Genomic DNA, 13,970 nt, shown 5'->3' on the forward strand with positions numbered 1-13,970 from the left:
GACCGAACTTGTGATTGAGATTAATGCGTAGCGTGTGCGACACACTATGGCAGTGGTAGCGCGTCGTGCACTGATAATTTTGCAAGGTGATTAGCAAGCGAAGTAATGGCGGGATAATTAGAACAATGAGAGATGACAGTGGCGCGTCGCGAGATTGATGGAGATATAAATCTTGTCAAGTTGTATGCTAATAATTAGTGAATGACAATAATTTATCATTTGACTTTGTGGCTATGGAGCTCTCACGTGGAGAGAGATGACGTGCTAGAAGGACAACTTGGACAAGGAATAAATTAGAGCTCAATTTGAGAATTAGTGCGTTAAAATTTAATTTCTCATTTACCACATGCAATAATACATAAACATGATGTGCATAACATGGTTTAGTATTTTGATTAAGGCGTAACACCGAAGGTGTTACAAATCTATCCCCCTAAAACAAAATCTCGACCCAAGATTTCATGTGCCTAGTGTGAGAAGGAGGTAGGAAATACATTTCGATGCAGCAACTAACTATCAGAACCAGAGAGGAGATGGGGGTAATGCTTCAATAGGTAACTCTCTTGTTCCCACGTGGCTTCAGCCTCAGAATGATTTTGCCACTGCACCTTGTATGTTCCTGGTCACTCTCTCCTTCTCATCCAAGATTTTGATAGGGTGCTCCACATAAGTCAAATCTGGCTGGAGGGGAAGCTCTTCAATTTCCACAGCTTCATCAAGAACCCGCAAACATTTCCTCAACTGTGATACGTGAAACACATTGTGTACCACAGATAAAATATCAGGAAGCTGGAGACGATAAGCAACTGGACCACACTGCTCCAGAACCTTGTACGGACCCACATATCGAGGGGCTAGCTTGCCATGGACACCAAACCGATGCACCCCTCTCATCGGAGACACCTTGAGATATACATGATCTCCAGCTGCAAACTCCAAGGGCCTTCTCCGCTTATCAGCATAAGTTTTCTATCGGCTTTGAGCTGCCTTCAAGTGACTTCGAATAATACTTACTTTCTCTCGAGCCTCTTTTATGAATTCAGGCCCAAAGTATTCGCGGTCCCCCACTTCAACCCAGTTGAGTGGCGTCCTACACTTTCTTCCATATAGAGCTTCAAATGGTGCCATGCGGATGCTTTCCTGATAGCTATTATTGTAAGAGAATTTAGCTAACTTTAGGCAGTCATCCCACTTCTCAGGAAAAGAAATGGTACAAGCTCGCAACATGTCTTCGAGCACCTGGTTCACCCTTTCTGTTTGACCATCAGTCTAGGGGTGATAAGCTGAACTGCGGAGGAGACTTGTCCCAAGGCACTCCTGGAGTCACTCCCAGAAACAAGACATAAAAATGGATCCCCTATCAGAGATGATTGTCAGGGGAACTCCATGTAGGGTCACAATCCGATCAAAGTATATCTCAGCATACTTCTTGGTAGTATATCTAGTGTCCACTGGGATAAAATGGGCAGACTTGGTGAGACGGTCCACAATGACCCAAATAGAATCAAAGCCCGTGGAGGTGCGGGGTAAACCCACAATGAAGTCCATGAAAATATCCTCCCATTTCCAAACAGGAATGGGCAAGGGCTGCAAATATCCTGGGGTACGCATATGATCTACTTTAACCCTACCACAAGTGTCGCACTCTGCGACGTGTCGGGTGATGTCCTGCTTCATGTTAGACCACCAGTATAAGTGGCGCAGATCATGATACATCTTGTTACTGCCAGGATGAATAGACAGTTTTGAATGGTGAGCTTCATTCAAAATCTTTCTTTTTAGCTCTTCATTGGATGGAACCACCAGTCTATCCTTATATCTCACCACTCCATGTTCATCAACACTAAAGTGAGGGCCATGCCCTTCAGCCATCAACTTTCTGATGTGAGGAATCTCTTCGGGGTCTTCCTTTTGCTCCCGAATAATCTGCTCCACCAATTCTGAGGTCAATGCAATGTGAGCCAATACCTCTGCATGGTTGAGAGACAAAGGTGCTTCTTCAACCTGATATGACTTATGGCTCAAAGCATCTGCTACAACATTGGCCTTTCCTAGGTGATAATGGACTTCCAAGTTATAATCCTTTATCAACTCTAACCATCTCCTTTGCCTCATGTTCAGCTCAGACTGAGTGAAAATATATTTGAGACTCTTGTGGTCTGTAAAGATATGCACTTTGTTGCCCAATAGATAGTGCCTCCAAATCTTCAGAGAGTGGACTACAGTAGCTAGCTCTAAGTCATGGGTGGGGTAATTCACCTCATGCTTCTTTAGTTGGCGCGAAGCATAAGCTATCACACGTCCATCTTGCATAAGCACACACCCAGCCCCATCTTCGAGGCATCACAATATACATCAAAGGGTCGGTCAATATCCGGTTGGGCCAACACAGGGGCAGTGGTCAGAAAAGTCTTCAGAGCTTGGAAAGCTTCTTCACAAGCTAGGCTCCAGTCAAACTTAGTTTCTTTTTGGAGCAGCTTGATCATTGGCTAGGCTATCTTAGAGAAATCAGGAATGAAACGCCGATAGTATCTAGCCAGACCAAGGAACTAACAAATCTGATGCACAGACTTAGGAGACTTCCAATCCAATACATCTCGCACCTTGCTGGGATCTATAGAAACGCCTTCAGGTGTCAACACATGCCCCAAAAACTATACTCGATCTAACCAAAACTCGCACTTGCTGAATTTAGCATACAACTTATGCTTCCTTAGTCGAGTTAATACTATCCGAAGATGTCTGGCATGCTCTTCGTCATTCTTGGAATAGATCAGAATGTCATCAATGAGAACTACCACAAACTTATCCAGCTCTAGCATGAAAACTAAATTCATCAAGTACATGAAGAAGGCAGGAGCATTGGTGAGACCAAAAGACATCACTAGGTACTCATACAACCCATACCTAGTAGAGAAAGTTATCTTTGGTATATCATGTGGCCTGATCTTGATCTGATGATAGCCTGATCAGAGATCTATCTTCGAGAACACCTTGGCACTAGCTAGCTGATCGAACAAAGTATCTATGCGGGGCAAAGGATACTTGTTCTTAACTGTTACCGCATTAAGAGGGCGGTAATCCACACACATCCGCAGAGTACCATCCTTCTTCTTCACAAAAATGGCTAGGCAACCCCATGGTGAAGAACTTGGACGGATGAAACCCTTGTCCATCAATTCTTCCAGCTACTTCTTCATTTCAGCTAGTTCTCTTGGAGCCATACGATACGGACGTCTAGAGATAGGAGCAGTACCAGGCTCAAGCTCAATGGAGAATTCTACCTCACGGTCCGGTGGCAACCCAGGAAGATCTTCAGGGAAAACATCCGGGAATCCATATACTACCGGAATGGAGGTAAGATCGGGAACGACTTTAGCATGGGCAGCAATAGGTAAGACCGGTTCTGAGGGTATAATAAGAGACATCCTATCCTCAGAAGAAGGAAGCCGTAACTCCACACTTCTCCTCTATATATCCAATACTACCCCATACACCCATAACCAGTTCATTCTAAGAATAGCATCAATGCCTTGCCCAGGCATGACCATGAACTGTAGGCGGTAAGTGTGGGTGGCTAATACCAGACTTACTGTATCTGTGCGGGTATTGATGAACATTTGGGAACCCGTAGTATGAATCTTATAGGCATATGGTATAGCCATAAGTGATAAGTTATGCCACTCTACAAACCCCATGCTCATAAAGGAATGTGATGCACCAGAATCGAACAACACCAAAGCTGGATGGGAGTCGATGGTAAACATACCAGCCATAACCGCCTCCTGCTGCACAACCTGCTGAGCATCCGTGAAGCGCACCTGACCAGACCTACTGGGCACTTTCTTCTTGATGATGGTCCTCTTGATAAGCCTAGAGTTTGCTGACGGTTGAGCAGACTGAGCTAGCTGATGCTGGGGACACTCCCTGGCATAGTGGCCATATTTGCCACACTTGAAGCAAGCACCAGGCTTGTTCCCAAACCCTTAACGAGGTGGAACCTGCTGTCCCTGATGTTGCTGGGGCTGCACCTGCTGAGGAGGTGCACGGTACTGTGTGGAGAAAGTCTACAAAGTCTGCTGGGGCTGCCGGAACGAAGGCCCGCCCGATGACTGATAGGGCCCCCATCGGACAACCTGAACCTTCTGAGTGTGAGGGTGGCTAGAAGACCCTGCGGCCACCCACTTCCTCTTCCAATCAGCCTGAGACTCCCGCTGAAAACCCTCCATGGCAATGGCGGCATTCATCAGTGCTCCAAAGGTCCGATAGTTTGCCATGTACAGCTTCTCTTGAAGGATGGGAGCGAGACCACGAAAGAAGCGGTCCTTCTTCTTGTCATTAGAGTCCACATGGATGCCAGCATATTGAGCCAAGTGATTGAACTTGTTCACATATTCCATCACTGTCCTGTTCCCCTAGTGTAGCTCTAGGAACTCGGTCACCTTCTGGTTGATGACACCAGCAGGGATAAAGAACTCTCAAAAAGCGGTGGAGAACTCCTGCCATGTTGCTGGATGATCTGGCTGCTCCATGGCCTAGAAGGTTTCCCACCAGGCACCTGCGGACCCCAAAGGCTGTTGCGCTGCAAAGTACACCTTTTGCTCGTCGATCACTCCGAGCAGCCAAAATTTTTGCTCTAGGGTGCGAAGCCAGTGCTCCGCCTCTAGGGGCTCGTTAGACGGCATGAACATAGGTGGGTGAGTCTTGAGGAAGTCCTAGTAAGAGGACTGTCCCTCAGGGCGGTGGGCACCACCCCCATTCCCACCGTTGCCCCTATGGCCTCCGCGGGCGAGGCCCGCGGCAGCCTGTGCCATAATGTCCATGGCACGAGCTATTTCCTGGCGAGCAGCAGCTGACTCCCGGCGAGCAGCCAACAGCTCAGCCATTATCTCTGCGGGAGTCATCGGTGGAGGTAGTGGCGGAGGAGCCAGAAGTGGAGCCCCATGGCTCTCCCTGTTGGGCTCATGGGCCCGGCCACTCTCGCCTTGGCCCTCGCCAAGACCATGAGCTGCCCCCGCACTAGTGCTCCCACGTTCGGACCTTAGATTCATCTATAGGAGATATGAACCATCCATTAGAGCACCCTCCCGATCAGAATCAAGGGATTAGAGAAATGACAGCACATTTATTAAAGCATTTCGTTAGTTAGTCCTATAAATTTACTAATTCAATTATACATGAAGGGGGATTTCAGTTGAAGTAAGATGCTATTATCATGATGCATGCTTCGACCTAAACATTCACTCAAGCCGGAATATAGCGGCATTCGGAAAACTTTTCGGCACATCGCACACTCACTTTCCGTATACTAAGTGATTTCTTACGCAACGTAAGTCAGTGTACCTGCAGAAAACTGATTAGATAAAACCAGTGCCGCTATCCTAGATATACCATATTGCTAGGGCTTATATTTATTTACCTAATATAATCACATCCTACTATTCGCAAAACTTTTGTTGGTCAAATTTTTAAGTTTTTGAAAAGAGTGATGAACTCGTAACCATTATTGGCTCTGGTACCAACTGTGGCAGAACCGCCTGACATAGCACACTTATGGAGGCGCTCGTCTTCCACCAGACACTAAGCACCCCGAAAGCAAGCTACAGCGGGCGGTATCCGTCGGGCACACCCCAAGGGAGAACTCAAAAGATCCACATTTTTTCCAAGGATCCAATAATGAGAACGAGTTACAATACTTATCCATTTCATACATCAGAGTTTCTTAAAAGTACATTATTACAATACCAAATATCAGAGTGCGGAATGATAACAGCGGAATTTAAAAATAACATCTAGCGGTAAGGGGCTAGGATTCCGTCTGAGCCCACCAGAAGGATCCTCCACACAAAGGTACTCTTCAAGCATCACCTGCAACAGGGGTAAATAAACCCTGAGTACACAATGTACTCGCAAGACTTATCCGACTAGTGGAAATAATTTCCCGACTCCAAGGAATATGAGAAGCTTTATGGTTTGCTAGTTTCTTTTGGCAAAAAGTAATACTAATAGTGAGTCCTTATTTATGTATTATTATTATCAGCCGTATTAAGTTATCATCTAGCCAGTCTATATAAGCACCTATTCTACTTTCAAGCAAGAGTTGAGCAATCAGTTCCATTTTTTCTTCTTTCAACTTTTAGTTCTTACTACGGTGCTAAACCGCAGACAAGCCGTACCGGATTTCCCGACGATTCGCGAATCAATGTGCCCAGCTGGGTGCCCCGAAGACACACGCCCTGCTTGTACCCCAGGCACAAGCAGGACTAACCCATCACTCTCCTGTCCCGGGTGTCCAGTTCCCCGTCCAAACTTGGACTCCAAGCCCCCACATCCTGAGTCCCGGACTCAGTGTGGTGCAAGGACCTCCACCACCTCCTCTTCCCATCAGTCGGTCCGGAAAGAGCTGGATCCGCAACAAGAGAGCAACAAGTCTTCCATGCGCCCATACCCAAGTATGTGCTCGGAACAATAGATCTATGACTTGCCTAGAGCCATATGCAATGACCGGTCCTTAATTGACACAGACAGGGAAAAAGTGTAACCAAGCTATGCCCTGTTGGCCGCAGGACACAACCCTTTACACCCACCAGAACCCAACCATATCCCTACCCGGTCACCATTTACCTTTACTATTTTATCATGCGTGATCATATTTTATCACCTATTTGCGAGTAACGACAGGTTACTCACGCTACCGATATCCTAAGCATAGCAGCTACTTGACCTGTACTAGTAGGACTCATAGGTAGATATATTTATGCATGTAGTTTCCATAAAATGCCTGTAACGTAAATACACATCATAGATATATATCAAGTTATTATTCAAAGTAAGGGTTATACATCGGGGCTTGCCTTGGGCAGGCACGGTGTCAGCAAAGTCAGTGACGGGCGGCTCCGAAACGTCCTCCTACACGAGGATCTCCTCGTACTCTTCGACGACTTCGTCGTACTCCTACTCGCCGAAGGTCACGATCTCCAATGGTTCGTCCTCTATATGCATGCGGTGATGATGATGCAATAATTAATATATAGGCAACCACAACTCTTAAAATAAGAATACATCTACCAAGCTACTAAGCTAACTCTAATGACTAATACGCAAAGTTACCTATTATTCCCACTAAACAGGTATAAAACATTTCATGTATTATCTTAGCAACTAAAGGCATCCTTATTGCTGATATCAATTTACTATATATATGATAAAACAAGGTGCACTAGCTACCATATTTATCAACCTATTCTAAGGCCACAAAAATTATAGTGAGCACATAATAATACAATGAACCTACTGTAAAAGAATTCTAGGGCTAGCACTTCTACCAATGCATCATAAAAATTCATTCTCTAAATAACCATAATAATAATACGCATCTTGAAATAATAAAGTAATCCTAAAGGTATCACTGAACTATACAAACTAATTACACTAACAGATAGATCATGAATTTAGGAATCTAACAAAATTTATTTCACAATAAATAAATAAATTGAAATGAGCTCTAGAGATGAAGAAAATAATATTATTGGAGGAGGCTAATCACGCTATTGGACTTGTTGACTTGCACATGACTATGGGTCTAGAAATACTAGATGAGACCGCGGGTCAAGAAAATAATAAAGAAGAAGAATGAAGGAATTCTTACAGGCTAGCTACCTCGGAATTGAATGAAGTGTTGCCTACGATGATCGATGTGCGAAGGCAATGCAAGAGGAGAGACACCAGGGAGCTTAGCAATTGCTTGCCCTACGTGGAGCGGAGCAGAACCATATATAGCACTGGTTGTGGGTGGTCATGACAAGCTAGGTAGTCTAGAAGCACGAAACGAGTTGGCATGGTTGTCCTCTGGCTCCGTGCCGTATGCGGTGGTGTGGTCTTTGGTCATGAGAGAATTAATTCAAGGATGAACTTTGAGTGGTCTTGGACTTACGAGCACATCAAAACTGGAGTGGGCTTTGGGCTGAACGTGCTTGGCGGTGGGGTGCTGGTTCATTCATGCAGGTCAAGAAATTAATGGGGAGGAGACCATAGGTCAAAAAACATTAGAGAATGAGAAGATCAATTGTAAACTAGCTACCTCAGCTGATTATAACTCGGGGAGAAATCGATAGACGCAGCTCTCTCGGGCAAGAACAGAAGAACTTGATTCAGTGGAGCGGGATGGCTCGGCGGCTCGGCGTGTCCTTTTAAAGACAGGAGACGCAGGAAATGGAGAAGCAAAGGCGCGACAGCGACGCGTCGTAAGGTTAGTGTCTAAGTAGCTTGCTTAAAGGTAATAAAGTACCGCGGGAACGGCGTGCTGTTGTGGATGAACAGTGTTTTTCTGCGGCAAAGGCGCGACAACGACGCGTCGTAAGGTTAGTGGCTAAGTAGCTTGCTTAAAGGTAATAAAGTGCCGCGGGAACGATGTGCTGTTGTGGATGGACAGTGTTTTTCTGTGGAGCTACAGTGTTCCCACGCGTGAACAGTGTTTCCTACGCTGCTATAGTGTCAGGGTGGGGAACTCCATATTGCTACAGTGCTGACGTGAGGAAGCTCTTCACAGCTACAGGCTGACGTGAGGAAAGGGTGCGTACACTGCGTTTGTAGAGCAGTGAGCGAGCGGCGTGCTCAGCGGCTGAACTTGTGATTGAGATTAATGCATAGCGTGTGCGACACACTATGGCAGTGGTAGCGCGTCGTGCACTGATAATTTTGTAAGGTGATTAGCAAGCGAAGTAAAGGCGGGATAATTAGAACAACGAGAGATGACAGTGGCGCGTCGCGAGATTGATGGAGATATAAATCTTGTCAAGTTATATGCTAATAATTAGTGAATGACAATAATTTATCATTTGACTTTGTGGCTATGGAGCTCTCACGTAGAGAGAGATGACGTGCTGGAATGACAACTTGGACAGGTAATAAATTAGAGCTCAATTTGAGAATTAGTGCATTAAAATTTAATTTCACATTTACCACATGCAATAATACATAAACATGATGCTCATGACATGGTTTAGTATTTTGATTAAGGTGTAACACCGAGGGTGTTACACAGATCTGCCGTCGGTGAGGAGGAGGGGCCAGATCCACGGCCGACGAGGAGGAGGGGGCCAGATCTGCCGTCGACGAGGTGGAAGGGGCTAGATTCGCCGCTAGTGAGGAGGAAGGGGCTAGATCCGCCACCACCATCGGTGAAGACAAGGACGGAGGCGACGCCAGATCTGGGCCCTGGCCACCACCATCGAAGCCTCCCCGAAGCCGAAAAGGCACACGGTGCACATGAGCAACGTCACAAGGAGCACAGCACGGATGGAGAAGCCATAGGCGGCAGAGGAGCTTGAGGTGGTCTCGGCCATGGCTCGCACTGCACGTATGTGGGAGGAGGAGAGGAGCATGCGTGAGTGGGAGAGAAGGGGTCGCTCTGCTGATGGATGAAGGGAGGGAGAGAGGAGGCGTCGCTTTGTTGAGGGAGAGAAAGAAAGAGAGGCGCTGCTCAGCTGAGGAGGGAGAGGGAGAGGAAGAGAGATGGCAGTGTTGAACCCTAAGTTCATGTATATATATGAAGACGGCTATCAGGCCTCGCCGGGGCTTGTTGGGCCTCGGCTTTTTTGGAGACGGGCTTTATAGTGTGCCCGCCTCCAAAAATGGATTTATGGAGGCGGGCACCTTAAAACGTCCGCCTCCAGAAATAGGCTATTTTTGGAGGTGGTTGTCTTATGGTGCCCGCCTCCACAAAACTATTTTTAGAGGCGGGCATTTCTTGACCACCGTAAATAAAAATGACTGCCTCCGTTAATCGCTCAGTATTTTTCAAGACGGTTGGATTTTTTGACCGCCTCAGCTAATAAAAGGGCGCCGCCTTGCAAAATCATTTGTGTAGTTGTCGTGTATCAGTATCAGAGATACCTGGAACAAGGAAGCTAATGGCCATGAATGCTAACTCCCTCAGATGGTCAAGAGTGTATCTTGGTCTCGCCCGGCCCTGAGGGCACGGGCTCCGTCTCACCCGACCTCAAGGACGTAGGATCCGGGTCACCCGACCCCAAGGGCATGGGCTCCATCTCGCTCGACCCCAAGGGTGAGAGCCCCGTCACACCCGACCCCAAGGGCACGGGCTCTGTCTCGCCCAACCCCTCAGACGAGAGCCCCGTCACATTCGACCCCGAGGACGCATACTCTGCCTCGGACTCTGCCTCGCCCGACCCCGAGAGCATGGGCTCCGCCTCGCCCGACCCCAAGGGCGCGGGCTTTGCCTCGCTTGACCCTGAGGGCGTGGGCTTCACCTCGCCCGACGGAGGTCGGTACCGCCCCCAACCACTACGGGTCTAAAAGTACGAGTCTAGGGTCAAACTTCTGATGCTAGAAGGGGAGCAGGCGCGTCTAGACATGACCCGCGGCCATGATGGGCCACGTCTGAGGACACATATCACCAACAGCATCAGGCGTGCCAGCGCTATGCTACCTACTTCTCGTACGGCCTCCTGCGGAGGCTTCAGCTAGCCATACTGTCCGCTGGGATGGAATGAAACGCCACAACCAGCTGACGATGCCCACGTATGGTGCCAATGATGAATAGGGCAGCGACATGGAGCCATCCCTGTCGTCATCTATAGGGCCAACAGGACCCACGCAAAGGAGATGGAAGACATCACAATCCTAGAAGTCTTCCTCTCCTCGTCTCTCTCTCTTTCTCTCTCTGTGTGATGTAACCTGCATCTTCCCCTTCATCTATAAAAGGGGAAGCAGGGCACCCCATAAGGAGGGTCGACATTCCCACACATCTAAAATGTTTAAGCGGCTAAAGGCTTAGGCGCTCAATAGTAGAGAGAGAGCTCAACCAGACTCACTCTTTTCACCAAAGACTTGGGACCTTCTCCCTCTCTTGCCTATTTATAACCCCTACTACAAACCAAGTGCCGGTAACACGAGCAGCAGCAGACTGGACGTAGGGACATTTCGCTCGAACTAGTATAAATCCTTGTGTCCTCCGAGCACAGCCATCCAAGTCAGACTCACAAACTAAAAATTTACTAGCTGGGGTTCAAAACATCGATAGTTGGTGCACCAGGTAGGCGCCTTTTGCGCGTCTCATCGTCCACAACAGACCACGGATGGCTAGCCATGGTGTTAGCTAGGTCTCGGGTGTGCACGTGCGCTTTGAGAGCCTAGACATCATCGTCACCATGGAGGGAGAGTTGGCGTGGGCTCCTGCCCTCATCCAACTTCTTTGCTCCACCGGCCTCGACGCAATCGTCGAAGCCCTCGAGAAGCTATAGCTACACGCACTAGAGGCCCATGTCCTTGGGAGTGACCAGCTCCTTGGCTTCGATTACAGGAGGCTAGAGCGCCAACTCAATGCCTTCCTAGGACCCCGACCGTCCTAGGAGGATGTGCGCTGCCTCACCTTCTCCTTCACCAACGTCATGACGTGGTTTGCCGGAGAGGAGCCACTCTCCCCAGAATATCTCACCCAGGATGCCCCGATAGTGTTCCCGTTTGGTCTATGCAATGCCATGAGGACCATTGGTCACCTCGTGGTACAACGCATGTACTCGCCTCCCACAGATGACGAATTCGTGGGAATGGCCGATTATGTCGCGGAGTCTTTCCACGACCTTCTCACGAGAGATTCAGAGTCAATCTTTGACTCTAACTCCAGTAGGGGGAGCCATCACCCCTCGTGAGAATGTTTTATGGTAGGTACCCCCAAGGGACATGTCGAAAGCGTCCATGAGGGAGGGGCTACCCCACCAAACAACTTCGATGATGAAGTCAAAGAAGATGCGGGGGCCCTTCCCTGCATGTAGGTGGAACAGCTAAAGGCACATCATCAGGAGCTCGAGGATGCGTGCCTCAAGCTAGAGCAGGAGTGCGCGGAGCTCAAATGCAAGATCGAGCGTCGCAGGGATGGTGGTCGTGCATGTGCCATCGCCCGCGACGTAAACCGGAGGATCATCGAGGACGACGGAGGACTCCCGCACTTTGCCTGGGCAAGCCAGAACATAGCTGCCACGGCGGCCCTACTCCAAAGGCTCCCAAAGCCCACGACACCCAAAGACCATCGGGCCCACCATGAGATCCGCACGCTACTTGAGCGTGCAGCAATGCAATAGGCAAAAAACTCGCTGTCTTGGCGATGCGAGCTCGATGCCAGTCAGTGCATATCTTCGGGTTGACATGGCCGGAACGTATCCGTCCACTAGGCACCACATGATGGTGGGGGACTTGCCATGGTCCCGGTGATGAGCGTCTCAGCCCTAACCGTGACGCACGCAACACCCTAGATGCCCATAGGCACAGATGGGGTGACAAGAGAGGGGAGGCCAGCCGTGGCTACCATCCTCGTCGCAGCATACGCTATGATAGTGGCGAAGACCGAAGCCCAAGCCCTGACCTATCGGGGCCCTAGGCTTTTGGTCGGCACATCCTCAACGTGGTTTTCTCGCCGCGGTATCGACCGTCAACCAATATCCTGAAGTACTCTGGGGAGACGAACCCTGGCTTGTGGCTCGAGGACTACTAGCTTGCTTGTCAAGCCGATGGCGCGGATAGTGATTACTTCATTATCCACAACCTCCCCTTGTTCCTGGCCGATTTGGCGTGAACATGGCTGGAGCACCTTCCGCCCAACCGGATTCAAAGTTGGGCGGACTTGAAGGAGATCTTTGTGGGAAACTTCCAAGGCACCTACATGCACCCTAGGAACCTTGGGGATCTAAAAAGTTACTGACAGAAGTCCAGAGAGACTCTCCGTGAGTACATCCGACTCTTCTCTAGGCAATGCAATGAGTTGCCTGATGTCGCTGACACCAACGTCATCGGAGCCTTCTTGTCCGGGACCACCTATGAGTCCCTGGTCCATAAGCTAGGACGTAAGGGCCCTTGGACCACCAAGGAGCTCCTTGACATCACGACCATCCATGCCTCAGGCGAGGAGGCGGTCGAAGTGATTTCTGATCGCTCCAAAGGCAAAGCGAGGTAGGATGAGGACGCCGACGAGGACCCCTCTAACCATCCGAACAAGAAGAAGAACAAGTAGCAGCATGGGGGCTCGCTCGTGGCCACTGCTGAGTGGAAAGGTGGCTGGGCACCAGCCGAGAATGCTCCCGAACACTTCAAGAAGCTGCTCGAGGGGCCATGCCCAAACCACGCCTTCCCCATCAAGCATCTGTACAAGGACTACGCCCTCATGAAGCGGTTCTTGTCAGGCTGCTCCAACAAGAGGAACCAGAGAAAGAAGCCTGAGCTGGCGGCAGATGATGCCAAGGGGAAGAATGGCGGCTTTTTGACCCCAGACGTCTGCATCATGATCTTCAGTGGGACGGCGGCCTATGACTCCAAGCGTTGCCAAAAGATCACATGTCGCGAGGTCTACGCGGCTGAGCCAGCCATGCCGTCTTTCCTCCGGTGGTCGGAGTCCACCATCACCTTCGACCGATCTGACCACTCGGATAGCATCCCATAGCCAGGGAGGTATCCACTCATTGACCGGTCACGCGTCCGACCGATCGAGGCGCCTTTCCACGGCATCGTGCTAGGGAATCAAGCCGTATCGCTCGAGCAGATCGACCTGCCTGTCACCTTTGGAGATCCAACCAACTATAGGATAGAAACCCTCACCTTCAAGGTGGTTGTATTACATGGGACCTACCACGCCATCCTGGGAAGACCATGCTACGCAAAGTTCATGGCCGTTCCTGTCGACAGAATATCGTCGGCAGTCCTCCGAGGGGTATACCACAAAGGTAGATTGATCGGCAGATGTGCGCGTAATCAAAAACAAGAAGGCAACAGAGACACAAGAGTTAGACATGTTTGGGCCATCTGCACGATGTAATATACTACTCCTATGGTCTATTGGTTTGTATTGGCTATCGTATGGGTTACATGTGTTTTGAGGGGGTCTCCTACCCGCCTTATATGGCTGGGGGTAGGGTTACAAGTCAGTTAGATCTAGGAGATAACCGGTAAGTAATAACATA

General features: G+C 49.0%; 1 protein-coding gene across 1 annotated transcript; it reads left to right on the top strand.

The window, feature by feature from the left end:
* The first annotated feature begins 9,921 nt into the window (after positions 1-9,921).
* Positions 9,922-10,317, top strand: LOC136455144 (uncharacterized). The gene has a single exon (XM_066455288.1). The coding sequence runs from the start codon at positions 9,922-9,924 to the stop codon at positions 10,315-10,317; it is 396 nt and encodes a 131-aa protein (XP_066311385.1).
* Positions 10,318-13,970: the final 3,653 nt, after the last annotated feature.

Source organism: Miscanthus floridulus, chromosome 5, assembly GCF_019320115.1.
Source record: "Miscanthus floridulus cultivar M001 chromosome 5, ASM1932011v1, whole genome shotgun sequence".
In the NCBI taxonomy this organism is placed as follows: domain Eukaryota; kingdom Viridiplantae; phylum Streptophyta; class Magnoliopsida; order Poales; family Poaceae; genus Miscanthus; species Miscanthus floridulus.

What these genes read in the sequence shown, in the direction of transcription:
- LOC136455144 (XM_066455288.1), top strand. Translation starts at nt 9,922, where the DNA reads ATGCTAACTCCCTCAGATGGTCAAGAGTGTATCTTGGTCTCGCCCGGC.